Source organism: Panthera pardus, unplaced genomic scaffold (genome assembly GCF_024362965.1).
Source record: "Panthera pardus isolate Hobbes unplaced genomic scaffold, ASM2436296v1 HiC_scaffold_17, whole genome shotgun sequence".
Taxonomy (NCBI): Eukaryota; Metazoa; Chordata; class Mammalia; order Carnivora; family Felidae; genus Panthera; species Panthera pardus.
The window spans coordinates 20,436,197-20,464,192 of record NW_026526732.1 but is presented as its reverse complement, the minus strand read 5'-3'; the positions used below and the strand labels follow the sequence as shown (position 1 = coordinate 20,464,192).

Below are 27,996 nucleotides of genomic sequence, written 5' to 3'. Positions count from 1 at the left end.
CCTATTGTTCATATGACTGTACACTCAATGGTGTTCCACAGGTCTTGGAGGTTCTGTTAATTCTCTTTCCTTCCTTCCTTCCTCCCTTCCTTCCTTCCTTTCTTCCTTCCTTTCTTCCCTCCCTACCTTTTTCCTTCCGTGCTCCTCAGGCTAAATCATTTCAACTGACCTAACTTTAGATTTGCTGATTCTTTCTTTTGGCTGCTCAAATCTGCTATGGAAACCCTGTTGTGAATTTTTATTTGTTATTGTACTTTTTAGCTTTAGAATTTCTTTGGTTCCTTTTTAGAAAATTTCTATCTCCATTAATATTCTCTATTTGTTGAGACAATGTTATTAAGGTTTCCTTTGGCTTTTTTTCAACTGTTCCTTAGTTCTTTAAAGGTATTTAAGACTACTTGATTTAAAGTTTTACTGTTGTAAGCCCAATGTCTATACTTCTCAGGGACACTATCAGTTAATTCTTCTTCTAAGTCATGCTTTCTTTTTGTTTTTGCATACATTGTAATTTTTGTTGCAAACTGGACATTTAAAATATTATAATGTGATACCTCTGGGAATCAGATATTTCCCCTTCCTTAGGGCTTGCTTTTATAGTTTGCCATAGGTTGTAGTTGTTCATTTGTTGAATGAATTTTTTTTTTTTTGGGGGGGGAATCTTGGATGCAATTTTATTCTGACCTTGTGTTTAGTGCTTACGCTTCCCTGGGGATAGGGGTACAGAGTTCTACCATCAGGTGTCGAACTCTATTCTAACACCCAGCCACTGGGACGTAATACAGCCACCAATCACGTTTTAATGGAAACTGAGCAATCCTGTGTGACTGAAGATTCAGAACGACTCGTGGTCCACCTGCAGCCATACAACCTGCTTCTGCTTTCCTCCTCCATGTTCTTTTTCCCAAATGGTACACCACAGCAGAACATATGTGGGAAAATGGTATTTACACAATATGGCTTTTCTTCCTTTCGAGGGAACTTTCTTAAGGACTTTCATTGTGTACAGCTGTTCCGTGTCAGACCCCTTGGTCTTCCTCACCAGGAACACCTTTCCATAGGACACTTGTCCTAAAACTTTCAGCAGTTCAAACTGGAAAGGGTCCGCCTTTTCAAACCCTTCTCACATGGTGGCTGACGTCGATTTCCTTGAAGGTGCCTTCCTCCTCTAGTGACTTTGTCTCAGGCAAGGCGGAGTCACATTTGCCTTCTTCAACGGTGTCTTATATGGTGGGCTCTGAGTCCAGGTTAAGATCCTCCTCGGTGGTCTCTATTTCCAGGGGCTCCACCGCGATCTTCTTCCATAGCTCCAGCAACTGTGCAATCGGCATTTCTTAAAACTTTCCTTTCCCTCTGATCAAGTACTGATGGTAAGGAAGAAAAGAAGCAGAGGCACAAGAACAGCGCAGAGAGGTGGGCCGACAGAGTGTTGGCGCCCCAGGTAGAGGCAGGCACCGCGGGGAGAGGGTCCCCAGGTGTGGGCAGAGGTCTGCAATACAGCTCAGCGGCGGGTCTGCTGCCCTCCCAGCCCGGGCTCCGCTGCTGTGCTGGGCTGTGCTGGGCTGCTCTGGGCTGTGCTATGCTGGGCGGGGCCCTGCCGACCACCAGACCAGACAACCTTGAATCTACGCTAGCAGCCTCAGATCGGGTCCCCGGCCTCTGTTGAATGAATTTTCTAAAGTATTTTTGTAACATCTGTACTCTTTTATGTGTATAGTCTCTGTACTGTTTAGCTTACATTTAGCCGCTGTGTTGGCAGAATTTTCCTTGAATTCCTGGAGCTAAAAAAAGAAGGAACAAAACAAGAAAAAAAGGGGGGGAGGAAGGAAGAAAAAAGTAAAAGAAAGAAAGAGTGGAAGAAAAGAATAGAAAGTCTTTGAGTCCTTGCAGATTTGCTCTGTGTTGGGGGTACTCCTTCAAGTCAACAAGGCTGTTTACAACTCAGCCTTCACCTTTTCTTCCTGTATGTGCTAAGTCTAAAGATCAGTCAGAGGTGAAGGCCTCAAGTCTTCTTAAGTTTTACTCTAGGTATGTGTGCTGTGCAACTTTCTGTATTCCCTGTTTGCATGGGTGCTTTTCAATGCCCTATTATTTTAAAGAACGTCCCTGCTTTTCTTCCCAGGCATTCAGTAGGTCTATTGTTTGCCTCTCTATTGTAATCTCTTGCTTTTGGTGGCAGTGGGTTGTTCATTTGCCTTGCAGTTTGGTTTTAGCCTCTGAACAAGTGTTTTTCAGCTGAGTGGCTGGCTGCTTTTTCACCTGAAGGAGTTCTGAGTTAAGTGAAACAAAAATCAAGCACCTTGCATCACCCCTTCTGGGAGCCCCCAGACAGGTCAAAACAGACAAATGTAATTGTATGAGAGTGAGGTCTTCTTGACTCTTTCACAAACCAGGGGCCAAAGTGCCATAGTGGGGATGTAGGCTATCTTCAATATCACTGTCAAGCTGGGGAGGGGGGACAGGGCAAGAGCAAGTATAAATGACATAGAGCTTTCCTACCATTCCAAAGTTCCTTTTTTTCTTGATTCAGTATTACTAGATTGCTATAAATCTTTGATTAATTTTCAGAGTTCTGACAAAATTGATTTGGGCAGTTTTTTTCTTTTTTTTCTTTTTCTTTTTGTTTGTTTGTTTGTTTGTTTGTTTGTTTTTTGCTGTTCCTGTGGAAGGATGGGCCCTTGGAGTTACTTATTCCACCACTTTTGCTGACATCATCTCTACAAATGGGTTTATATTTTAAAATCCTTTAAAAATCAAAATAATGCTATTTCATGGCCTATGGAAATTATATGAAATTCAAATTCAGTGCCCATGAGTATTTATTGGAAGATATCCACGCTTATTCACTCAACTGTTGCCTATGTCTGCTTTCATGCTACATTGGTAGAGTTGAGTAGTTGGGCAGAGATAGTTCTACAGCCTAAAATATTTACAATGGCCCTTTATAGCAAAAACTTGCCTGCTAACCCTGTTTTAAAGTATCCCAGTCTCTAGTTTTCTGTATCTTCTAACCCCTAAGTTGTTACAGAAATCTCATCCAAAGTTGTTTTGATTTGTTTAAAATCTTAATTTGGATTACAAGGTGCTTCTTAATCAGACCTCAACCTGCTGTTTAAACCTTATCTCCCATCCCTTCTCCAGATTCACCCTAATTATTTTATACTTCTTACTCTTTCCCTTTCATGGTGTTTATGCATTGGCATATACCATTATTTCTAAGAATATTCTTTCAAACTTTTTCACCTGTGAAAATTTGGCTGTCTCTGGAATGGGTTGAATAGTGGCTGTCCAAGAAATATGTTTATCTGGGACTTGTGAAGATGATTTTATTTGGAAAAAGGATCATTGTATATGTAGTTAAGATGAGGACTTTGAGATAATATCTGTATGAGAGGAGACCCTCATCCGATGGTGAGTTTCCTTCAAAAAGAGAGGAGGGGAAAAGACACACAGAAGAGGTGATGTGAAGACAGAGGCAGAGTTTGGAGTGATGCATCTATAAGCTAGAAGCCATCAGAAACTAGGATTGAGGCATAGAATGTAGTCTCCCTCAGAACCTCTAGAAGGAACTGAGCTTGCCAACACCTTGATTTCAGACTTCTGGTCTCTAAAACTGTGAGAAAATAAATTTCTGTCATTTCTAGCCAACGTTGGAAGTAGTTTGTTAAGGCCGCCCTCATCCTTTAAGACCCTGAATGAAATATCATGTTATGAAAGGTTACCTGATTGCCCTATGCCCAGGCAAAATTATTTGCTCATTCCTCTTTTGTATTATAACATCTACCATGTTACACTTGAACCTGTGTATTTAAATATTTATCTTCTCTAACAGCTGTAAACTTGTCCAGTATAAGAACTTAACACTTTTGTCCTTCACCCTTAACATATTATCTGGCCTACAGTAGTACTCAGTGTTTATTGAATGAGTGAACCATAGTAGAATATCAAGAGATGTGGCAAGCATTGCTTGGAGTAGGATTATTAACATACTATTTTTGGTTCTGACACATAAAAGCTTTTTCATATGCCACTTTGGTCCTTAGCTTACTCATCAATATACTATAAGAGTGGGATTAAAGCCTTTTCAGCTTTAAAATTTTAAGATGCATTATCTCTTTTGGGTGGTTTCTTTCAGTCATTTTCTGTTCTTATGATTGAATCTGGAAAATTCAATTCAAATGCGGCAAGCTACTACACTATTAACACTGAGGATGTTTAAAAGGACTTTAAAGATTTACCTCCTTTCATTTATTTGTGGGACAAAATTGGAACTAATGTGAAAGGGTTATGCAAAAGAATTTATATTGATACTTTCATAGTATACAAATTTTGTTGCCTTAAGAGTTGAATTTTTATGCTTTGATAATGAATGTGCTTCAAGACTAAATTTTTTTCAGAAAATATTTTATAATAGTAGGTATTGATCATTTGAAGTGTTCAGGTTGGTACGTTAAAAATAGTTACATATAAAATACATGAAATTTATTATATAAATGACAAACTCAGCTGTAATATGCGTAACTAATTTATTATTTGTAATCAACTTTTAAATGGATTTTCTTTTTATATATAGTTCAAATTATTTACTTTCCCCCTCATTGTCTATTTTCAGTATTTCTGTTATGGTAAAATGCTAATATATCAGTCAGTTGACAGTATATATACACTTGTGTATCCACATGTTAGGAAAGCAGTTAAAAGCCAACAAAACATATTATTTATACATTATTTGCATCATTGAAGATGCACCTTTATATAGGCCCTTTTTCACAGTGCTATTAGAACTTTGACTCATCAAATCACTTACAAGGTAATTGTTACAAGGTAATTATCCCCACAGAGATAAGAAAATAGAATTGTCAGTATAGTTATAGAATCAGGGCTAAAAGTGAAATCACTAGCTGAATTTGAGTCAGAAGTTGAGAACCCAATTGCAGAGTGAAGCCAAGTGTTGTTTTGAAAAGAAATTAGGAATCTTTATAAAAGCTGCTTAATTTTGGGAGCACTTAAAAACCACTCCACTAGCTTAAACTGGAAGGAAACCCAGAAATCCCTTGCATTCCACATTTAGGTCTTTTCTCCAATGCAGTTCTCAGAATTTTCTCACTATTTTTCAATAAAGCATATTTTTATTAAGAATCTGTTATGAGGCACCTGGCTTGTTCAGTTGGTCAAGCATCCGACTTCCTCTCAGGTCATGATCTCACAGTTTGTGAGTTCGAGCACTGCATTGGGCTCTGTGCTGATGGCTCAGAGCCTGGAGCCTTTGTCAGATGCTGTGTCTCCTCTCTCTGTCCAGCCCCCTCCCCCCGCCCCCTGACTTGTGCTCTGTCTCTGTCTCTCAGAAATAAATAAACATTAAAAAAAATCTGTTATATGTATGTATCTGTACCATTGGTCACAAGAATACAATTTGATCTGATTCTTAAATTCATGATCATGTAGTATTCTTCTTGATCATGTAAGACATGTACAATATAGATACTTTCTTGGCGTAAATCTGAGTGATGCAGTTTATAAGAGATGAGAAAAAACAATAATCAGTGCAGATCAATATTTTGTGAAGGTCTCCAAACAGGAGATAAAACCAGAGCTGGGCCTTCTGGGATGGATAAGATTGGCATGGCAGGGAGAAGACAAGCATGAGATAAAGAGGCAAGAATAAGAGTAGAATTCATGAGGACAGCGGAGAGATACATTGATAAGTGAATATTAACTATAGGGTGTGAGTCAGGCTGGAGAGATCTGCATTTAAATCATCCTAGAAATACAGTGTTGTATCTTTTGTTTTTATTTATTTATTTTTAAATATAATTTATTGTCAAATTGGCTAACATACAATGTATACAGTGTGCTCTTGGTTTTGGGGGTAGATTCCTATGATTCATCTCTTGCATACAACACCCAGTGCTCATCCCAACAAGTGCCCTTCTTAATGCCTAACACCCATTTTCCCCTCTTCCCTCCCCCCCCATCAACCCTCAGTTTTTTCTCTGTATTTAAGAGTCTCTTATGGTTTGCCTCCCTCTCTCTCTGTTTGTAACTATTTTTCCCCCTTCCTTTCCCCCATGGTCTTCTGTTAAGTTTCTCAAGTTCCGCATATAAGTAAAAATATATGACATCTGTGTTTCTCTGATTTACTTATTTCACTTAGCATAACACCAGCCAGTCCATCCACATTGCTGCAAATGGCAGGGTTTCATTCTTCCTCATTGCCAAGTAGTATTCCATTATATATTTAAACCACAATTTCTTTATCCATTCATCAGTTGATGGACATTTAGGCTCTTTCCATAATTTGGCTATTGTTGAAAGAACTGCTATAAACATTGGGGTACATGTGGCCCTATGAATCAGCACTCCTGTATCCTTTGGATAAATTCCTAGTAGTGCCACTGCTGGGTCTTAGGGTAGTTCTATTTTTAATTTTTTGAGAAACCTCCACACTGTTTTCCAGAGTGGCTCTACCAGTTTGTATTCCCACCAACAGTGCAAGGGGGTTCCCATTTCTCCACATCTTCACCAACATCTGTTATTTCCTGAGTTGTTAATTTTAGCCACTCTGACCAGTGTGAAATGGTATCTCAGTGTGGTTTTGATTTGTATTTCCCTGACGAGGAGTGATGTTGAGCATCTTTTCATGGGTCTGTTGGCCATCTGTATGTCTTCTTTGGAAAAGTGTCTATTCATGTCTTCTTCCCATTTCTTCACTGGATTATTTGTATTTCAGGTGTTGAGTTTAGTAAGTTCTTTATAGATTTTGGAGACTAACCCTTTATCGATATGTCATTTGCAAATATGTTTTCCCATTCTGTTGGTTGCCTTTTAGTCTTGTTGATTGTTTCCTTTGCAGTGCAGAAGCGTTTTATGTTGATGAGGCCCCAGTAGTTCATTTCTGCTTTTAATTCCCTTGCCTTTGGAGACAAGTCAAACAAGAAATTGCTCGAACACGACAGGGATGTCCACAGACACCACTGTTGTTTAACATAGCGTTGGAAGTCCTAACATCAGCAATCAGACAACAAAAGAAGTAAAAGGCATCAAAATTGGCAAAGAAGAAGTAAAACTTTCACTTTTTGCAGGCGACATGATACTCTACATGGAAAACCTGGAAGACTCCACTAAAAAGCTGCTAGAACTGATACATGGATTCAGCAAAGTCACTGGATACAAGATCAATATACAGAAATCAATTGCATTTCTATGCACCAATAATGAAGCAACAGAAAGAGAAATCAGTAAATTGATCACATTTACAGTTGCACCAAGAACCATAAACTACCTAGGAATAAACCTAACCGAAGATGTAAAAGATCTATATGCTGAAATCTGTAGAAAGCTTATGAAGGAAATTGAAGAAGACAAAGAAATGGAAAAACATTCCATGCTCATGGATTGGAAGAATCAATATTGTTAAAATGTCAGTATTACCCAAAGCAATCTACACATTCAATGCAATCCCAATAAAAATTGCACCGGAATTCTTCTCAAAGCTAGAACAAACAACCCAAAAATTTGTATGGAACCACAAAAGACCCAGAATAGCCAAAATAATGTTGACAAAGAAAAGCAAAGCAGGAGGCATCACAATCCCAGAGTTTAGCCTCTACTACAAGGCTGTAATCATCAAGACAGTATAGTATTGGCACAAAAACAGACACATAGACCAATGGAATAGAATAGAGAACCCAGAATTGGGCCCACAGATGTCTGGCCAACTAATCTTTGACAAAGCAGGGAAGAGTATCCAATGGAAAAAAATACAGTCTCTTTAGCAAATGGTGCTGGGAGAACTGGACAGCAACATGCAGAAGAATGAAACTAGACCACTTTCTTACACCGTACACAAAAATGAACTCAAACTGGATGAATGACTTAAATGTGAGACAGGAAACCATCAAAACCCTAGAGGAGAAAACAGGCAACAACATCTTTGACCTCAGTGTTGTATCTTTTAAAGTCTCAGGGAAGTTTGAGCTCTTTACTAACTGAAATAACTTCATGGTTCTTTGAAACAGGAAATACCTTATGAAACCCAATCCTCAGATTTATAAAATTTTGGGAATAAATTATTAGGCCTACTTAGATTTTTCAGTTGTAGTATGTATATCACAAATTTCCCCGTACAGGTACTAAGATATCTCATATTGAATTGAGAGTGGCACATTCATTTTTGACATTACAGTGCACTCCAAATTCATTTAATCTCACTCTCTTACAATGTTTAAATTATTTATTTACTTAATTAATTGTGGGTATTTACTTATTAATTATGTACTATACTGTCATTTATATTTTCTTATTCTTTGTGGGAATGTCAATTGATATATTAATCCATTAATTAATTAATTAATTAATTAATTAGTTTCCCGTACACTAACCCACCACAAATCTCCAAAAGGTAGTTAAAGACATTCTTGGATATTGCAGGACCTGAACTGGGAATCATGGCCTCCAAAATTTCTCTGTTAATGTCCCTGGTACATTTCCTTTCAGTGTTTCCTGCTGCAAGGGAGCAATTTTCATCTACAGTTGGAATTGATTCAGGAACATGAGAAGAGTTTGTCTTTTTGATAGTAATTCTAAGGAAGAGTGAGGGACAACTGCTACAGATTTTTTTTTTTCTTTCAAAGTAAGGTCACTTTAGAATTTAACCTCATCTCAATCAAAATTTAAAATGTGAATATTCTATGACGTTTGAGGTCTGATACATTTGAACCAGCAGAAATAAAAATTTGTCAGAAAGCATGGGCCATATTTCTTCAAGGTGATTACTCTCCTGTGAAGATGAATTATGATTTCTCACTGTTACAGTCATGCTGTATATACTGAATTTGATGACATCCACTAAACAGGAGGGAAAAGAGGTCTAGCCTTACCTTGTAATCCTTGGGCCACAGAAGAAGACTGTTAGGTTTGTTACTCTTTCTCCAAACTGTTGTGGAGTAAATTCTGCTTTGCTTCTATTTTTGGGAGTATTGGTCATTGACAGGTTGACCATGTACTTTATTATTCAAACCAGGATACTTTTAAAGGTAAAAGGGGCTGCTAAAAATTAGCAGGCATTAATTAATCTATAAGAAGAATAACCTGGGTCTGTCCTGGGCAAACCAGACATATGGTCACCTTCTGTCTAAAGTGCAAGCCTTTTCTATCATGAATTATTGCTGTGAATATCATCTACACTGTCCCAAACTCCCCCGACCCTCTCAAACTCTTCTAATATACATTTTAGAACTATGAATCCATGATCAATAATTTCCCTCCATCCTTAATCGTTTGAGAGTAGCATAGTGTAGCAGTTAAGAGCATGGTCTAAGGAATCAGAGCCTTAAGTTATATCCTAGCCATGACAGTTATTAGCTGCATGATGTGGGCAAATTACTTCATCTCCTTATGGCTAAAAGCTAATCAACAGCCTTCGTGCTTCATGTATTGCAGGGTGCAGGGTGCTTTGCCTTGGCTTCTCTCCTAGGGCCCTTTAACATAAAAATACTTCCCTCTTTCCTTTAGGAGTCATCACTCATAAGATTACCCAGAGAAGCATCCTCTAATTTCCTGCATGGAAGGCATAAGCCTGTATGCCAATTTTCAGACAGATGAGTAGGAGTAGAGGGCAGGGGGAGTGGGTCCTGTCATTCAGATCTCCATTTCCCTTCCTCTCTCCTGTGCAGGATGAGGGAGGATTACGTTAACTGGCTATGTGGAGTCAGTGAGGGGGGGTCTGAGGATTTTTTGAATCTTAAACTTTAACCACTTCTCTTATTTTTAGTCTTACCCTCATCTGTACTTTTAGAGGTAGCTGGAGCCTCCAGTTTCTGGATATGGGTTCTGTGGTATAACTGAAAATTGCCTATGGGTTTTCTCACTGTCAATTTAAAATTTAACTTGCTTGAATCTTGTCAATGAGTTGCTTTTTTAGTTTATTTCTCCCCTTCCCCCATTTTCTCATTTCCTATTCTCATTGCCTTAAAGATTTATGCCTCAAAAATCTCTTTATTGTCATTTTACTGAGGTTTATTGAGGGAACAAAAGTAAATGAGTGTGTTCGATTTACCTTCTTTACCCAGATCTAAAGAACATTTTTTAATTAGATTTTTTCTCTTACTTGTTAATATGTAGGAAAGAAGTTGGTTTTGGTGTAACATCTTTGCAGAACTCTGTTATTAATTCTAAAAATGAGTCTGTAAATTCTCTCAAGTAGTTCTATATCTAATTAACCATAGAAATCACTCCAGACTGGTTTCTACTCCCAACACTTGACTAAAATTGCTCTTACTAGGGCCACCAATTTCCTCCCAAGTTGCTAAATCCAGGGGACACTTTTCTGTTCTAATCATAATTTGTGTGTTTCAGCAATATCCCGTACAAGTCACCCATTCCTCCTTGAGGTTCTCTTCTTTCTTAGCTTCTTTAACATCTTATCCTTCCAGTTTTTCTTGTATTTCCCTGGATGCTCTTCCTCTCTGATGGGTTCTGCTCCTTCAGTCACTTGGAGTTTCTTAGAGCTTGTACCCAGGCTCTTTTATGCTGCCTTGTTATCATCACCTTCACTACCAACAACTATTATTGTTTGTATTGAATTGTATTCATTATCACCATATAGATAGTTTTTATAACTCCCACATCTCTTTTAGAATCTCGGACTTTTATGACATAAAGCTTGAAAAATCAAGACTGTACAAATTTCCTAACTGTTCAAGCAATCAACAAATCCACAGGCATTTCATGACTTCAGGGGTAGGAAAAATGAGATTTAAGCAGGAAAAAATGTTAATTGCAAGAAATGCAGACAACATCTAAAAAATTATGATGTTTCAATCTTCAAAAACTTTGGTTTGGTTTGCTGGGGCCAGCTACCAGAATCAATATGATAGTCCCAATTGTATTAATGATACAGCATGGTGTATTGATTGTTAAGTGCTTCCATGGTGAACTGTATTGGCTGATTTGGCCATGTGAAGGATTTATATATTGGTATAAGTTCAATATATCTGAATGGCTTAAACGAGCTTATTCAAATATGGGAAACAGCTTTATTATTAAGCATACATAACAACTCTTTTCATGAAAATTCTGAGCATTAGTACATTACTCATACTCAAAAGATATATCTTTTCAACCAGACATGGAGTTATGCACATAGTCTTGGTATATGACCTTTGTCACATACATCTCTATCTCTATGTCTGTCACATATTTACTATCTATAACTTGCATTTTCATTTTCTTACTGATGTCTTTTGAGGAACAGAAGTTTTAAATTTTGATGAAGTCCAATTTCTCATTTTTTTAAGCTTATGGTTATTGCATTTTGTATGTAAGATATCTTTTCATACCGCAAACTTAAAAAGATATTCTTCTCTGGTTTCTTCTAAAAAAGAACTTAATTGTCCAGCATCTTTTAAACTGTTCTTTTGGCTTCTCACATCGATGAGGTCTATAATTTCAATTTTATCAGAGTCACTTTTTTAAATCTTAAATATAATGATGTGAGTTATCCTTCCTCCACCAATTTCAACCTTATTAGGCCTATTTGCTATCATCTTTCCAAACTCTTAACTTGGTTTACAGATCACTTCATCATGTTTTTCTGTCTCAAAGGAAATTCTTACCTCTATCCTCATACTCTAATACTTTGTATTAGCTTTCCCAAACCATGTATGGTTTCCTCAAATCACCACACTCTCCTTTACTTCTGGACTATTACAGTTTCTCTTTGGGACTATCTTTTTGCCTGTTTATTCCTCTCTTCACCTAGGTAACTGCTACTTGTCTCTCAATCTTTATTTCAATGTCACTTTCCCTGGAAAGCCTTTATGATTTTTGAAGACTGGTGCCTTTCCCACATGGTTCCATAGTGCTTTAGGATTTCTGTAGTATTCTGTACTGGTTATGTACTAGCTGTGTTTCTCACTCCAAGTTCCTGGAAGGCCAGGGATATGTCTTGTTTACTATGGTGTCTGCAGTGCTCAGAGGAGTTCTTATTACATAGAAGGGGTGATGGAATATCTTAGATGGTGGGTAAGGCAGGTGAAGATAGCAGCTGTGACCAGTAAACTTGGTTCCTTGAACCCACCATCATTTATAGAAGATTTTTGGTAACTGTTTGATTTGCTTTCCATCTTGGTATAACATTAAACTTTTTTTTAATGTTTATTTTTGAGAGACAGAGAGAGAGAGAGAGAGAGAGAGAGAGAACGAGCAGAGGAGGGGCAGAGAGAGAGGGAGACACAGAATCTGAAGCAGGCTCCAGGCTCCCAGCTGTCAGCACAGAGCCCAACTCGGGGGCTGAACTCAGGAACGGCAAGATCATGACCTGAGCCAAAGTCAGACACTTAACTGACTGAGCCACCCAGGCACTGCTTGGTGTAGCATTTTAATACATGGACACATATTTATTATGGAAATTTTAGGAAAGAATACAGAAAAAATGAAATTATCCATTATACTACATTCTATAGCTAATAACTTAATATTTTGTTGTAATTTCCTTCCAGTAATTTTTAGTTGTATAAGTGCCTTACATGTTATTTAAAAATAGAACTTAAATTGAATAGCATATACAGTTTTAAATTTTAATCACTGTATCCTAAATAACCCCCCAAATAAATCCATACATGAGATATGACCAAAAACAATGATAATTAAAATACATAAACTCATATTTTTATATCCAAATTATTATTACTCCCCTCAGAAAACTAATGATTTTGCAGTTGCTGAAACATTTTTGGGCCCACTCTTTGGAATTATTTTCAGAGCCAAAGAAATATAATTTATTTAGAATCACACTTCATTTTTGATCCAAAACTTATCCATTTATTCAACAATTACTTGTTGAGTTATAGCTACTATTTAAGGTTCTAGAGAGTCAGTTGTGAACAAGACACAGTTCTCTCTCTTCTTGGTTACTTTTTATTATTTAAGAATTTTGGTAATAATTGTCCACTCTCAGAAAATTAAATCCATACTCAAAGGATGATTATTTGCTATGATTAATGATATTAAAAATAGTACATTACTATTTATTAAATAACTATCATAATCCTTCAAAATACATTTATTAATGGCATATATAGATATTTATGTATATATGTGTATATATACATATATATATATATATATATATATATATATAGTTGGAATAAGTCACTATTTTTATTTTTTTTATTTTATTTTTTTTCCACTACTGAATACCTATTTTATTTATTTATTTTTTTTCTCTTTTGTGCATTCTTTTTTTCTTCAGTGTTCAATAAGAGCTTTTATTTTATTTTTTTTTAATATATGAAATTTATTGTCAAATTGGTTTCCATACAACACCCAGTGCTCATCCCAAAAGGTGCCCTCCTCAATACCCATCACCCACCCTCCCCTCCCTCCCATCCCCCATCAACCCTCAGTTTGTTCTCAGTTTTTAACAGTCTCTTATGCTTTGGCTCTCTCCCACTCTAACCTCTTTTTTTTTTTTTTCCTTCCCCTCCCCCATGGGTTTCTGTTAAGTTTCTCAGGATCCACATAAGAGTGAAACCATATGGTATCTGTCTTTCTCTGTATGGCTTATTTCACTTAGCATCACACTCTCCAGTTCCATCCACGTTGCTACAAAAGGCCATTATTTCATTCTTTCTCATTGCCACGTAGTATTCCATTGTGTATATAAACCACAATTTCTTTATCCACTCATCAGTTGATGGACATTTAGGCTCTTTCCATAATTTGGCTATTGTTGAGAGTGCTGCTATAAACATTGGGGTACAAGTGCCCCTATGCATCAGTACTCCTGTATCCCTTGGATAAATTCCTAGCAGAAGTCACTATTTTTAAAGTGACAACGGCGATTGTGAATGAAGCTAAGTAAAATACACAGTTAAGAAAATTAGCAATATTATTTTACAGTGTGATCTCACATAAAAGTGCCAAATAAGCACTTTTTTCATGATTTCCTTCAGAACTGAAGCTTTTGTGGATAAGTTGAATTTGAAATGAATTTTGAAGAGGGACAAATATATAGAAAAGAAATGAACGATGGGTAAATTTTTCTTTTTTTTCTTTGTGTGTGTGTGTGTGTGTGTGTGTGTGTGTGTGCGCGCGCGCACACGCGCTCGCGGAGGTCAGAGGTATGAGCTGAAGTGGGAAATGCAAGGCTTATTTGGTTAGCAGAAAGTATGAATAGGAGAATGGGATGAAATTTTATCAGTGGTTTTCAATTAAGGGTCACATCAGAATTACCTAGGAAACTTTCAAAAACATGCCTTGGGCTATTCTGATAACTCCTTGGGCCTATTTGATACAAAGTTCTCTTTTTCTGGTCAGCTGCTCACCTCTGACTTTGCTATAGGGAAGAGAAGGGGTGGATACAAGTAGTTACCATGTTTTGCTTGAATGAACCCCCTCGGCAGTCAGTGGACTTTAGTTTCCAGGTTAAGGAATGTAGACATTCTTCTATTAGCAACTGTGATATATTGTAGGTTTTGACCCATGCAGTTGAAAGGAGAAAGGCTGTGTTTTGGGTAGATCAATGTTTCGGTGGTTTATAATCATGTTGTAGCTTTTCTGTTACAGAGAAGGTAGGAATACAATATACTGCTTTTTAAACAGGAATAATCATTTAATTTCTGTGTAAATGAGACTGTAGTAATATAAAGCCTTTTCTAATGAAGGCTTTTATCGGATGTGAAAATTTAGATACGTTTCCTTCTTAATTGTTCAAAAGTTGAGTGTGAGCCTGTGCAAGTAGGTTACTGCTGTTATTAGAACTGTTATAAAAGATGGCTATTTTAAGCAAATAGAGCAATCACCTGTAATGCTTATGCCCTCAACTGATGAAAGACCCAAAGGAAAGAAATTCAAATTCATTTTCTTTATTACTTAAGCATTTTCTGAGAAGACAGCATCAGTTTAAGGCTTAAGGAAAGAATGAAAAGTAACACTTAGCTCAGTCCATATAATTGGTTTTTATGAACTAATGGATTGGTTGGAATAAAGGTAGTATGACGTGGCACTACCCCTGATTTGTTCGTTAAACTTAGGCAAGGAACAGATTCTTGGTGCCTCAATTTTCCAAAACTTCTATAGGACTAGGATAATATGCCAGTTTACACTTCTCATATGATGGTTCTGAGAATCCTTTCCAATGGTTATTTTCAAATTATATAGCCACAACAGCAAAGGTGAGCTTCCATTTATGTTTTATCTTCTTTTTACCTTTATAAAAATTTTAAAGTTTCATTTGCTATTACTGCAAATGCAATAGAGCAATGAGAATAGTTTCTTCACATTTGGAACAAATTTCAGGGCTTCAAGTGAAAGAAAGTTTGTTGTATAAATATGTTTCAAATGATTTAATACTAATTAGGCTAGTTACTTGAACTGAGAAATAGTTGCAAAATAATTACTGTTACATTATATGAAGAATAAATTAGAAATATCTACAAACTACCTGGCTTTGATATTCCTGAAGAAAAGCATAAAAAAAGATGATATTTTTAGTGTTCAGGGAGTACATATCCATTCATTCATTCAACAAATATTTTAGCCCCTATTATGAACCAGACATTGTTTTAGACAATGGGGTACAGCAGGGTATGAAACGGAATAATTGTGGCCCAAAAATGTGCTTCCAGAATAATCATGTTTGCCTTATTCTCTTTAATTGCATTTTAATATTTTAAAAATAAACGTTTGGACAGTTGTGACAGAACAATATGTGGCAAAATGCATGTTTTCTAGTCTATCTGCAGGAGTCTGCAAAGCCTTTGATGATTTCTATTTGCTCATGGAAACTGATGCTTTTGGTCCTATGTCTGCATATATAGTTACAGCCTAATTAATCATACCAATAAAACAATTGAATGTACATTAAATTTGGCTTATTTTAGTTCTTTTAAAATGTTTTGTTTACTCTGATAATCAATCATGTTTTGTAACAATATTTTGAGTTTTTGAAAGGAAAGAGATTTTACTTTATAATTTTTATTGCCTTTGCTTCAGAGCATAACGTTCTATGAAGACAGCAATTTCTCTCGATTTAAGCAATGTACAAACAAGATTGGATAAAGAAACTGAAAAATTTCACTGCGACTTGAGTTATCTTGCTGAACCCATGAGTTAAATATAAGAATATAAGAAATGTCACATTAGATTAAATTAATTGCCATGGAACATGCTATTTTATGAAAAAGCATGGAATTCGCTCTCCACAACATTGATCTACTTGAACATAATTATATTTCCTTAGTAATACATTACATATCAATTTTCCATAAATCAATTTTCTACAAAGGCCTTCTTTGATCCCATTTCTATTTTCAGTCAATGCTATCTCTTCAATTATGAGTCTGTTACCTCTTGTGTATGCCTCACTTCCATATTCCAATCACTGTGTAAACTCTACTTTTCAAAACACCCACTAGAATACACGATAATTTGGAATATGTGCCTGACTTATCCATTTCTTTCTTTAAAAAAAAAAAAAAACCTTATACTTGCTCACTTTGAAAAGTGTGAATTTTTAACTGATTATATGTGGAAAATTTTATAGCCTTTTGCTCATTTAAAATATAGACCAGTTCCTCTCTGATGTCCTTTATGATCGGAGAACAATGAAAACTGTGCATACATTCCTAAGAAAAATGATCACAATTTTGTTTATGGATAATACTGTTTTATTGCCATGGGAGAACAATGAGCATTTTGTTGTGTTTATTGTTACAGCAGCACATTAAATCATTGTCTTGAGAGAGTATGTTGAGTATTCTGTTGTGTGATCTCCATTGCATGTTGTATGAAATAGATTTTCTGAACCAAAATGCTCATAACACTTTGTCCCATGCTACAAATCACATGCTGAATGTAATATTCTACACTACCAGCACTGAATAAATATTCATACTGACAGCATTTCTGGATTCATGTACCTTTAACATACTTTGAACTTGTATAGATTACCATATATGCCTATATCAGTGTGATCACCTATATTTGTTAATTTGTATGTAGCTCATCCTCTTAGTAGTTTTTTTAGTCCTACTAATGGAAACTTCCCTTAGATGTCTGTACATGTATTACATCCTCCCTGCCTTGGTAAAGTCTAAATTTCTAGAAAGAGAAAGCATATTTAGCTGATCTTGTTTCTTCTTTCTCAAAGCCTTCCTTTGCCTTATTTTTGTCTTTGTGCCTTCTAAATTTGGTCTTAAATAATTATTAATGAATTTAATTGATAATATCTAATTGATATGTTTGAAACTAAATTTTTTTCATAACACCTCTGCTATATATTTTATACATATGTATAGACCTCCTATGTCAAAATCCCCAAGTTTTTCCTCTTTAAAATGATTTGTTTCAGCCAGCCTGAATGCAGTTTTTACTCAGACTGTATTGAAAACAAATAAATCTGAATGTTTAATTATTCTCTTAGTAGCAGATTCTTTTCCAAGCTATGTAAATATTAAAAATATTCAGCTTTGAGCAGTGCACATTGAGGCTAAATGTGGACTTCAGAGACATTTCTTTCTCTAATCCTGCAAATCATGTTTAATGTTTTATATATGCACAGGAATTTTTGTACATTCACCGTATCTATGAAATCTTCCAAGAAAATAATATTTAGGGCTTATCTTACTAGAATAGCATTATCTAAAATGGAACTTAAATGGCTATCAGAAGAAGTGAGATACTGTGATGCTCTGTGAACACCTTTGTCTTGCTCTTCTTAGAGCAGACATCTTCCTAAGAGCACAGGTCTTTTTACTAAATCATTTTAGTAAAATCATTTTATTCTATGTGTGAAGATAGAAACTTCTTCCTATCTTCCTTGAGTAAACAAACTATTACTTCCAGAACCAAGAACATATAGGTCTAAAGGCTATTACCTGGTTCAGTGCGTTATTTGTGGAAAAAGAAAAAAAAATCCTATCCTCTTTATGTTGTCTAATTAAAGTCCAGAAAAATCTGACACCTGGGGAAAAAGACCAGAACCAGAACAAGAAAGAGGATCTGTCCTTGACAGGAAGTATCGTTTTCTTTCCTAAGTTTCATGGAACACACTAGAAGAGTATTTAAAACTGCCACATGGAATTGCCACTTAGAGATGGACATGGCACCAGTCCATAGGAAATGATGACATGAGCAAGGTGATTATAAAGGGACTCACATAAGTTGATCTTTCTTTTCTGCAGATGACACAGATAGAAAGCTTTGAGCCAGAGTGGAAAGGCACACTGTCACTTGCCTTTCCCCTCTGAAGAAGCTGGGACACATTCTGCTCAGCCAACATGTTCCCCTAGGAATGTGATTTAACTTCCACTTTTCACACAGAATGAAGCAACACTGGAGACCTGTCGGGAGGGTGATAGCAGCCTGGGAGGAATTTGGATAAGTGTTTTTCACTCCACTGTTTTCATGTGACTTGACTCTCCTCTTAATTTAGTTACATCTTGACCTGGAAAATGCAGCCAATGTTTGTCTCTGTTCATTTGGCTTACCTTGATTCATCATGTGCATACCCCTCTTTCCCCTACTCTCACCGTATGCAGACTTTCCCCTGCAACCTACTAATAGACTTTATCTAAATGTCTACACATGTATTAACTGTCTCCCTCCATAGGGGCTTTACTTCTAGGGAAAGGACATGTATTTGGGTCCTTGAAATATATACAAAGAATATTCACCTAAAGCATCCTAAGAGGCTCCCCACTCCTTTCATCAGATCTGACTATTCATATATCTGGCAGCTTCTATAAGAACCCTCTGGTAGTAGAGGAATTAATATTTCTCACTTCTCCCTAGGTTCCCCCCCCCCCCCCCCCCCACCATCAAACGACTGATTTTTATGCATGAGATAATAGACAAGCCTTGGGTGACCTGTTTTTTTCCCCCCTTCCCCCTCCCTCTTTTTCCTTGCGGTAAAATAGTGCTGAAGAAAGAGGGCACTAGTGTACAGCCCAGATCGCATCCTTGCACCGTCTGGCTTAGAGCTGAGGCGTCTGCGAACCGAGCGTGGCCCGAGTGGTGTTCTGGCCCGAGGACCATAGCGCTGTCTATCCGGACTCAGGTACGTCTCAAGTCCAATTCTCCAAGCAGACCCAGGTAAGCAGACACCTCTGGGCGGTGAAACCCACCCACAGTGGCAGACATAGTTGCAGTCTGTGGGATTTCCTCAAGATCTCAGAGGCATCCCCGCTTATTTATTTCTTTTAGTCCAGCATCCCCGGGAAGCGTCGGGACCCGTGGATGCCTGGGTTACCTTCCTCCTGCCTGGCTCACCTCATGCTCTCGCTCCCCGCCCGCTCCCTTAGCTCCTTTCTTGTCCGACTCTCACCTTGAGAAACGGAGCCGGGAGGAACGAGAGGGAGCCAACTTCAGCCCCAGAGGCGGCTGAGATTTGGCGCCTCTGCCCCCGAAGCGGTCGGGTTTGAATATACCTGCAGGAGCACTGGCTGCAAGGCAAAGAGAATGAGGATGGAGGGGTGGTGGGAGGCGAAGGAAGGGGTGTGTGTGTGTGTATGTGTGTGTGTGTGTGTGTGTGTGTGTGTGTGTGTGTGTGTGTTTGTGTGTGTGTAAAGAACGCAGGGAGGAGGGTTAAAGGAGCGAAGTCGGGGGTGGGGTGGGGGGGTGTCAAAGAATTGCAACTCGCTGGTCGAAGCGTCCGCTCCAGGCCCTGCAGGGGAATGTTTCCGCAGCTGGACTGAGCACTGTCCAGGGTTCTGAAGGAGGCAGAGCTTGAGCTACCGCTGCAAGAGCTACCCAGAAGCTCCCCTCCGTTCCCTTTCTAGAAATGTGCAAAGCCAAAGGTCCCGATTTAGGCGGGTGCAGGGGCCCCCTCCGCCCCCTCTCTCCACCCTCCATCGCGGGCATCAAGTTACCTTATCTGCACCCTTTCTCCCTGAACATCTACAGTAAGCCTGACTTCTTGGGTGTGTGTATGGGGGGGGGGGGGGGCGGGGGTGTGGGAGACATACCAAACTCCGACATGCTGAGACTTTACCAGGCGTTGCCTTAGTAACTAATATGGATTTCCTCAAGCTGGCAAATTATATTTACTACTCGGGTTGTATGTTGAGGTCTTTTCAACCCCTTTAATTTAAAGTAAAAGGTGCATTCCTTTTTTGCGTTCATCTTGAAGTAGTGCTTCCACCCTCATAATGAGTTTCCAAATTTCTTCTGGGAAAAAGTTGATCTTTTCAAATCCGGAAAGTTCTCTAAGGCTGGAAGACCTAGCTCCTCCTCTCCTTTATTCCCCTTCCCCCCCCACCCCCCACCAAGTCTGTAAGTGTAATGGGTATTTGGGGACCTGGAAGAGGCTTGAAGCTGGAGGAGGGGGAGGGTCGGTGGGGCTCTGCGCCTCCAGGGACCGATGAGGGCACTGCGGGCAGGACGCACCACGTCCTGCCTTGACCACAGCTGTCTCCCAAGCTGTCCCTCCGGCCGCTATCATGTGTTGAAATGGACCGGGCAACTATTAACATCACTGACCCAGAGTTTTGAAACAGGTCTTGTGATAACGGAGCTTTGATTTTCTTCCTTTTTTTGTCGGCAGCGTCCAGCTCACGGCTGCCACCACGATGCCCATTGTACTCTTGACCAGTTTACTTTGATGCACCGGTGAAGAAGGGGGCTCGAATTCCCCTTTTAGAAGCGTCTCCAGGACACGGAGGTGGTCGTGGAGGACTAGGTGGCGGAGGAGGGGAAGGAGGCCGGGGTGCAAGCGGCGAAAGTGTTGAACCAGCGGTGTTGGCGAGCAGGACCGAGCAGGGAGAGGCAGGCGTCGGGTGTCTGTCTACGCTGTGAGCGCACAGAGCCGGCTGGCAGGACCAGCGTGGCAACGCGGCCAGCAGGCTGTGGACCGCGTCCTCAGCACAATGGTCCGGCTCCTCTTGGTTTTTTTCCCAGCGATCTTTTTGGAGATGTCCCTTCTTCCCAGAGGACCCGGCAGGAAAGTGTTGCTGGCGGGAGCCTCGTCTCAGCGCTCGGTGGCCAGAATGGACGGAGATGTCATCATTGGAGCCCTCTTTTCAGTCCACCACCAGCCTCCGGCCGAGAAGGTGCCTGAGAGGAAGTGTGGAGAGATCAGGGAGCAGTATGGCATCCAGAGAGTGGAAGCCATGTTCCACACGTTGGATAAGATTAACGCGGACCCGGTCCTGCTGCCCAACATCACTCTGGGCAGTGAGATCCGGGACTCCTGCTGGCACTCCTCCGTGGCTCTGGAGCAGAGCATTGAGTTCATCAGGGACTCTCTGATTTCCATTCGAGATGAAAAGGATGGGCTCAACCGGTGCCTGCCTGACGGCCAGTCCCTCCCCCTAGGCAGGACTAAGAAGCCTATTGCCGGTGTGATCGGCCCGGGCTCCAGCTCCGTAGCCATTCAAGTGCAGAACCTGCTTCAGCTCTTCGACATCCCACAGATTGCGTATTCTGCCACAAGCATCGACCTGAGTGACAAAACTTTGTACAAATACTTCCTGAGGGTTGTCCCTTCTGACACTTTGCAAGCAAGGGCAATGCTTGACATAGTCAAACGTTACAATTGGACCTATGTCTCTGCAGTCCACACAGAAGGTAGGCATTGCATTTGGGAAAGAAAGGTACAGAGGAAGCGAGTATATTGCATGATGTGCCTTTATGATCATAATACTGCCCTCTACCCCCCATTTATTTCCTGCACTGTGGGCAACAGACTTTACCCTTGTCAGTACACACCCACCCAGGCATTACCTTTGATCCTCCTTCTGTAATCATAGTGGAGGAAAACTGTGTCCCATGGTGTTTTGGGGGATAGTAGGAACCTATAAGATTCAAACTCTCCATGAGTAGTATCCAACTGTAGTTTTTGGGCTACATGTTTGTCTCACATTCTGAGTTTGTGTTTGAAAGGCTTGTTTGCCCAAGGTGGTATACTACCCTTAAATGACTGGCTGTGGTTTTCCAAGCTTCACAGACTAATCCAATATGAGCAACTGGGGAAACAAACAAAAACAACAAAACTTGCTGTCACCTAAATTGGTCTTGAAAGCTTTATCTTGTCTCGAACAGCTGAAGGTGCTTCTTTGTCCTAGTGTGTGGTTCCCCTTCTTTCATGTACAAAGCTTCCTTGGAATGTTGGATTCATGGGTCCATCTTCCTCTGTATATCAGAAACTTACTTCAAATTCTAGGGTGCCTCAGGCACAAGGGAAAAGTAAATAGTTTAAATCATATATTTATTTTCTTTCTATTAAGTATGTTAAAATTATCCAGATGCCCTCACTCCCCCCAAGAATTATCTTGTTTTATGAGATATAGCACTGGTGACCTCTTAGATTTGAGTTTGGTTTCTAGTCTTTTTCTTCTAATACGACGATTTTGCTCATTAGAATTTAGTTAGATCAGTTACTAATAAAAGGATAGTAGAAATTAGGTTTAAAATGGCTTAAAAAAAGAAATAGATTTATTTGAGGTTAAAAACTTTGATTTTTATAGAGTCTTACATGAATTCTCAAAGTATTTTTTTTTTAAGATTTCCCTTACTCTCCTTCTCTCAGCCTATGCAGATTTGGGGATAAAATGAGACTTTTGAGTCATTTACTCTTAACTCCCTTGTTAGGTCTATAAAGAAACCGAGACCTGTATTAAATATTAATTGCCTACGGCAATTCACACACACACACACACACACGTGTGCGTGTGCACACACACACACGTGTGTGTGTGTACATATATATATATATATATATATATATGTTAGCATATGGAAGAGAATCTTGAGAATATTGCTGCATTCATATTTTAAAATATCAAATTATTAAAAGAAAGGCCAGGAAAGAAAGGCATGACTTCATGTTCTTGCAACAGTTACACAATATTCAGCCACTGGTGTGAACTCTGATTTCAAAATTAAAAAGCATTCTTACTGATGTGGTTATATGGTGATTATTAATGAAAACCAATGCTTTAATAAAGGGAGCAGAGTTTTCAGGACAAACAAACAAAAACAATGTAGAATTATGCATTATAATTTTGGAATTTGCCTTTGGGGGAAAAACTTTCTGCCGCAATATTGTGACTTTTAACAGCTGACTCATATTTCTGAATCTTGATTTTTAATAGTGAATGGCATATCTCTTTTTCAACAAAATCTCATATAACTATTTTAAGAAACAATTTTAGGTTCAAATGCTAATCTCTTGCATATTAATGTTTAATGTTAATTTCCTACATTTTTAATGTTTAACATAGTTTCCTCTGGTGCTTAGGTGGAACATCTTGAAAGCACAAATTGAAGATGTGTTAATTATCAGCATTAGATCTCTCTAAAAGGGAATGGCAAAATCTAGATGGAATGTGATTTATTTAAATATTAAATAATTCTCCCTCCGTTGAGCTAGGTAATAGTTTATAGATACTAGAAGTATAAATTCCTCTTTCCAAAACTAATAGTTCATTACTTTCATACCCTAGTTTTATTTCCCATATTTTATTATAACATCATTTTATGTTGGGATAGTGAAGAGTAAAGACATCCCTATCCATCTTCAATTTGTTTTTCAGTTGCATCATTTTGCTAAAAATAATTGCTTATAGTGGGTTGCTTTCTGACAAGTAGAATTATGTTTTTGGAAAATTAATTTGACTTGTGTTTGCCAATTTTGTTCAGAAAGGGCTAATATTAAAATTTCACCCTATATTAGTTTGGATTACTTTATTTCCTTTCTGCCTTCTGACTGATTTTGTGCGGCAGAGATTATGTCTCCATACTATTGTAGTAGTTGATTCTAGACTACGTTGTGTTCATAGAGCAGTGTCACAGCTAACTTTCGTGTCTATTATCAAGAGATGACGCCATTCCCCTACCTTTTACATATGATCTTATTTCCTCTCAAGGAGAATTTGTTCCTATTCTTATTAGACATAATATGTATGGAAATGAAATTGATTTTATTTTCTTCTATCTGCAAAGAAACGTAACAGTCTCTTTTGTATAAGCACCAGCTGAAAATTCATTTTTCCTGAGGTTCTGCCCTCCTGCTTCTCAGGGACCCATGGTGTACTGGCCTGCAGGCATTTCCTTGCATCATTTAGTAATTTTCCTGCCTTCAGACTGATGGGGTCACCTACTGGTGACAGTTCCTTGTCAAAAAGCAGCTAAGACCACATATCAGTGTTGTCTCTGCCATCTGGGCACTATTCAGGAAAGAGGCCAGTTTGGATATTAACAATTTGGAGCTTAGAAATTCTGGAACCTCCAGTGACCTTCACCTCTCCTTTCCAAATTAGCCATTCTGTAGTAAATTTATCATCATAATTTTTTAAATTAGAAGTTAAGTTAGCATAGTTAAGCTAGTATTAGAAGAATAGCTCGTATAGTTAAGCTAGCATTGTATAGTAAAAGTACTAAGTGACTAGATTAGTGTACCTTCATTTCCATGGTTAATTTTGATGGACTTTACAATCACAATTGGGGCATCCTATTATTTGAATGCCCCAACTGTTTTTATAACCCTTTCTTATTTCATTTTATATCAAAGTTAAGCTGGGAGATATTTTCTGTTTGCTTTCTAAACCAGCTAGAATTCCATTGTAATATTCTTTTACATACTTTTCAATCTTCTGCCACATCATTTGCACCACACTTAACCTCTGGTCATGACAACTGTTGGTTTCCCTGGCATCAAAGAGTATTGGTACCTGCAGTAAGCTCTCCAGAAAAATTTTCAGGATAGTCACTGAGGAGAGTATTGAAAGAGGATCCGTCAAAGAGTAGGTACTGAAGCAATAGAGCCTTATTCACAGATAAAGATTGAGTGCATTTTGGAGCAAGTTACTCACCTGGACTGTGTGTCTTTAAATATGCTAAGCATAAAATACAAAAATAGCCTACTTCTGTGAAGAATATCTTGGCCAAGGACACTGGATTTTATCCTTGTGATGAAATGCAGATTCCCCATCAAGAATCAAATTTATCATTTCAAAAAGTTATAGAAGGCAGCACTTGAATGTAATTCTAGCTGATTACATTAAAAGCATTGAACGAATCCAATAAAGAATATTCTTTAAGTAACTTCAGAAAGTTTTTTTTTTTTTTGATTGGGTACATTTTCATTTGTTTTAAGCCTTTCTGTGTCAGTATTTTGTCTTATGTGTCAGAGGAGTGTTGTTATTATAAAGGACTTAATTATGCTGGTATACAGTGCCCTTCACTGTAAGGTGCTTTTTTGTTTACAGTTACATTTTTCGTTTTAGTGCACCTTTTTTTTTTTTTGATGCTTGCTTACATTTTATATGAAATTGGCCTTTTTGAGGGCTTCTTTTCAAAATCTTTTTTCTTCTTAAAACCCTTTTTCTATCTGATATAAAACTTACTTTAGCAGTCCAATGGCATCAGAGGAAAATCCTCCAAAGTCAGTGAACTATTACTTTAGGTAATGAAGTTACATATAAGAGTTTTATTTCTACCAAATATTGTATTTTCTATCTATGCCCCCGCAACTTTCTTCATATCTTTCTTATCTTGATTCCAACCTATTTCACAAAAAGTTACCTTAATAGTTGCTCCATTTTGTCACAAAATAAGGAACAGCAGTGTCATCAAAGGTTATTTAGGTTAATCAATTAAAGATGCTTAAAACACCACGATTACATCTTTCCCAAGAAGCAGTTCCCATATACTCTGAGTTTCCTATTGGTGATTAGGATTTCTAATATGAGTAAGAGAATATAGGACTTAAATTCAGAAGCAGTATTTCACCTACTAGTCTGCTTTTCTGTGTAATGACCTGACTTTCTGAAATTTCCACCAATTCTCCATCAACCACTGGGAGTCGTCCAAAACAATTTAAATTCCTCTTCCTTGTGATATTTGCCATCAGTAAATCCTCTCTTTTGTGCTGGATCTCACCAGTTCTCTCGCCCATTTATTCTAGTTTTTAATTCCTTCATCATCACAAATAACTCAAGTAGATTTGAGATAAGTTCTTATCCAAAAGTGTTCTAAAACATATGTGCTGCTGCTAGGCCATATCTCCTTCTTTTTGTGCTTGAGCAGTTATTAATATTGGTATTGTTATTATATCTGAGAGTAAAGACTTTACTTTTGTTTCCTTTTAAATATAAAATTATTAGCTTAAATTGACCTTATCAGTAAGTTCTGGGGTTTGATTATTTAATTCATTTTAGCATCACCATAAGACCAGCTTTGTGTCCTCAGGATTTAATTATATACATTGAGACTAAGTAAGGGAGGGTCAAGTGTAAAGTCCCATAGTCTATCACCAGCAAACTACTTCCTGGCTGACTCTGGTGGTCATTCAGTCTTCATGAATTCCCTTGACAGTATGGTTTTCCATTATATACTGTACTACTTTATAGATAAATCAATCAATACAAGTAATTTAAATGAAAAGCCATCACAATAGTCACTCAATTCTAATTGAAGATATGCTATGCAAAAATATGTAAAAAATGTAAAGGCTTGGTCTCAGTTACTAAGTACTTTACACTGTAAAGAGGGTACAGTTGAACACATGTAAACCAAATAAAGTATAAGTGCGGACATTTAGAAACATGAATTTATACATGTTTAGGGAACACTGGAAGAAAATATTGGTGAGGATAATTGGTGAGAAAAAAGCCACAAAAAAGGGAATTTTGATAAGTGTTTTTTTTATATGACATTTCTTTTAAAAGTTAGAAGCAGTAGTAAGAATGTCCCCATGGGATAAAATAAGCAGGTTAGCTTGTCTGGAGTGGCGAGTGTGGTCCAATAACTAATAATAAAGATAGCAACTCAACTTGGATTCTATTTTGTGACTGTGAATGCTTATTAATTTGAAGGACAAAAACTGGAGAATTTTGAAGCATGTGCCAGAGAGTTTTGGTTTCAAGAAAGATATACCCAAGCACAGTTTGATGTGATTCAAAAATAATTAAAGTGAATTTTACTGAAATATGTAGGGGAGATCCATTAAAGGGAAGGGCGAAAACTAACTGTGAAAATGTTAGTTATTGTGGAATTCTAGCTACTAGGCTGTTGAAATAGTTGGCAAAAATAAAAGGTGTTCCTTTGTCAATGATAAGGAGGAGTCCAAACTATGCCTAGTCTTGTAATCCTGGAGGACCAGGAGAATTTTGGTGTAATTCACAGGCGTGTCATGAGTAGGTTTCAAAACCATGATTCTTTAGGTTTAAACAACATGGACTAAGACTTAATATATTTAATATATAATTATATCAGTGTGTAACTTGGGTAAGAGCACATACATTATTAGCAGGCATGGGTATGTGGACAAAAGAAAAACCAGGGATAGTTATGAGATACTCTATTTGTGATTTAAGAAAAAGGGTTCACATCCAAATAAAACCTTGTTCATCCAGAACCTTGATTCTCCAGTGGACTTACCTGGGTACTTGAGACTTGGCTTCTTTGACCTCCAACCTTTTACATTTTAAAAATTGAATTACTGTTGATATACAATATTATTCTAGTTTCAGGTGTGCAACATAGTGATTTGATGTTTTCATAATTATGAAATGATTATCTCCATAGGTCTAGTTACCCTCTCTCACTATACAAAGCTATTACAATATTATTGGCTATATTTCCTATGCTATCCTTTATATTTTAAACATTTTACAAGCTGATCTTTGCAACCTATATAGTTCTCTGACTTTTTAAAAAGAGTGCTGGATTTAATAGACACTTTCCTCAAGTATACAAAGTAATCATTATGAATATCAGTTGCTACATGTGCTGGGACACAGTGGTAATCTTGAAGCCTGTTGAAAAATATAAAGCCATTTAGGGGCACCTGGGTGGCTCAGTTGGTTGGACATCTGACTTCAGTTCAGGTCATGACCTCACAGCTTGTGGGTTTGAGCCCCACGTCGGGCTCTGCGCTGACAGCTCAGAGCCTGGAGCCTGCTTCGGATTCTATGTCTCCCTCTGTTTCTGTCCCTCCCCTGCTCATGCTCTCGCTCTCTCTCTCTCTCTCTCTCCCAAAAATAAATAAACATTAAA

At 37.9% G+C, this 27,996-nt stretch overlaps 1 protein-coding gene across 5 annotated transcripts in view; it reads left to right on the top strand.

Moving 5' to 3' along the window:
• The first annotated feature begins 18,926 nt into the window (after positions 1-18,926).
• Positions 18,927-27,996, top strand: part of GRM1 (glutamate metabotropic receptor 1) — a 421,316-nt gene continuing 412,246 nt past the window's right edge. For 2 of the 5 annotated variants that reach the window (XM_053904402.1, XM_053904401.1), the window contains exons 1-2: positions 18,957-19,092; positions 20,543-21,564. In XM_053904402.1, the coding sequence (XP_053760377.1) occupies positions 20,865-21,564 (700 nt within the window). In that variant the 5' untranslated portion in view covers positions 18,957-19,092; positions 20,543-20,864. Of the gene's footprint in view, positions 19,093-20,542; positions 21,565-27,996 lie in introns of all 5 variants that reach the window. The other 3 variants (XM_019425034.2, XM_053904400.1, XM_019425035.2) reach the window with 3 other exon arrangements.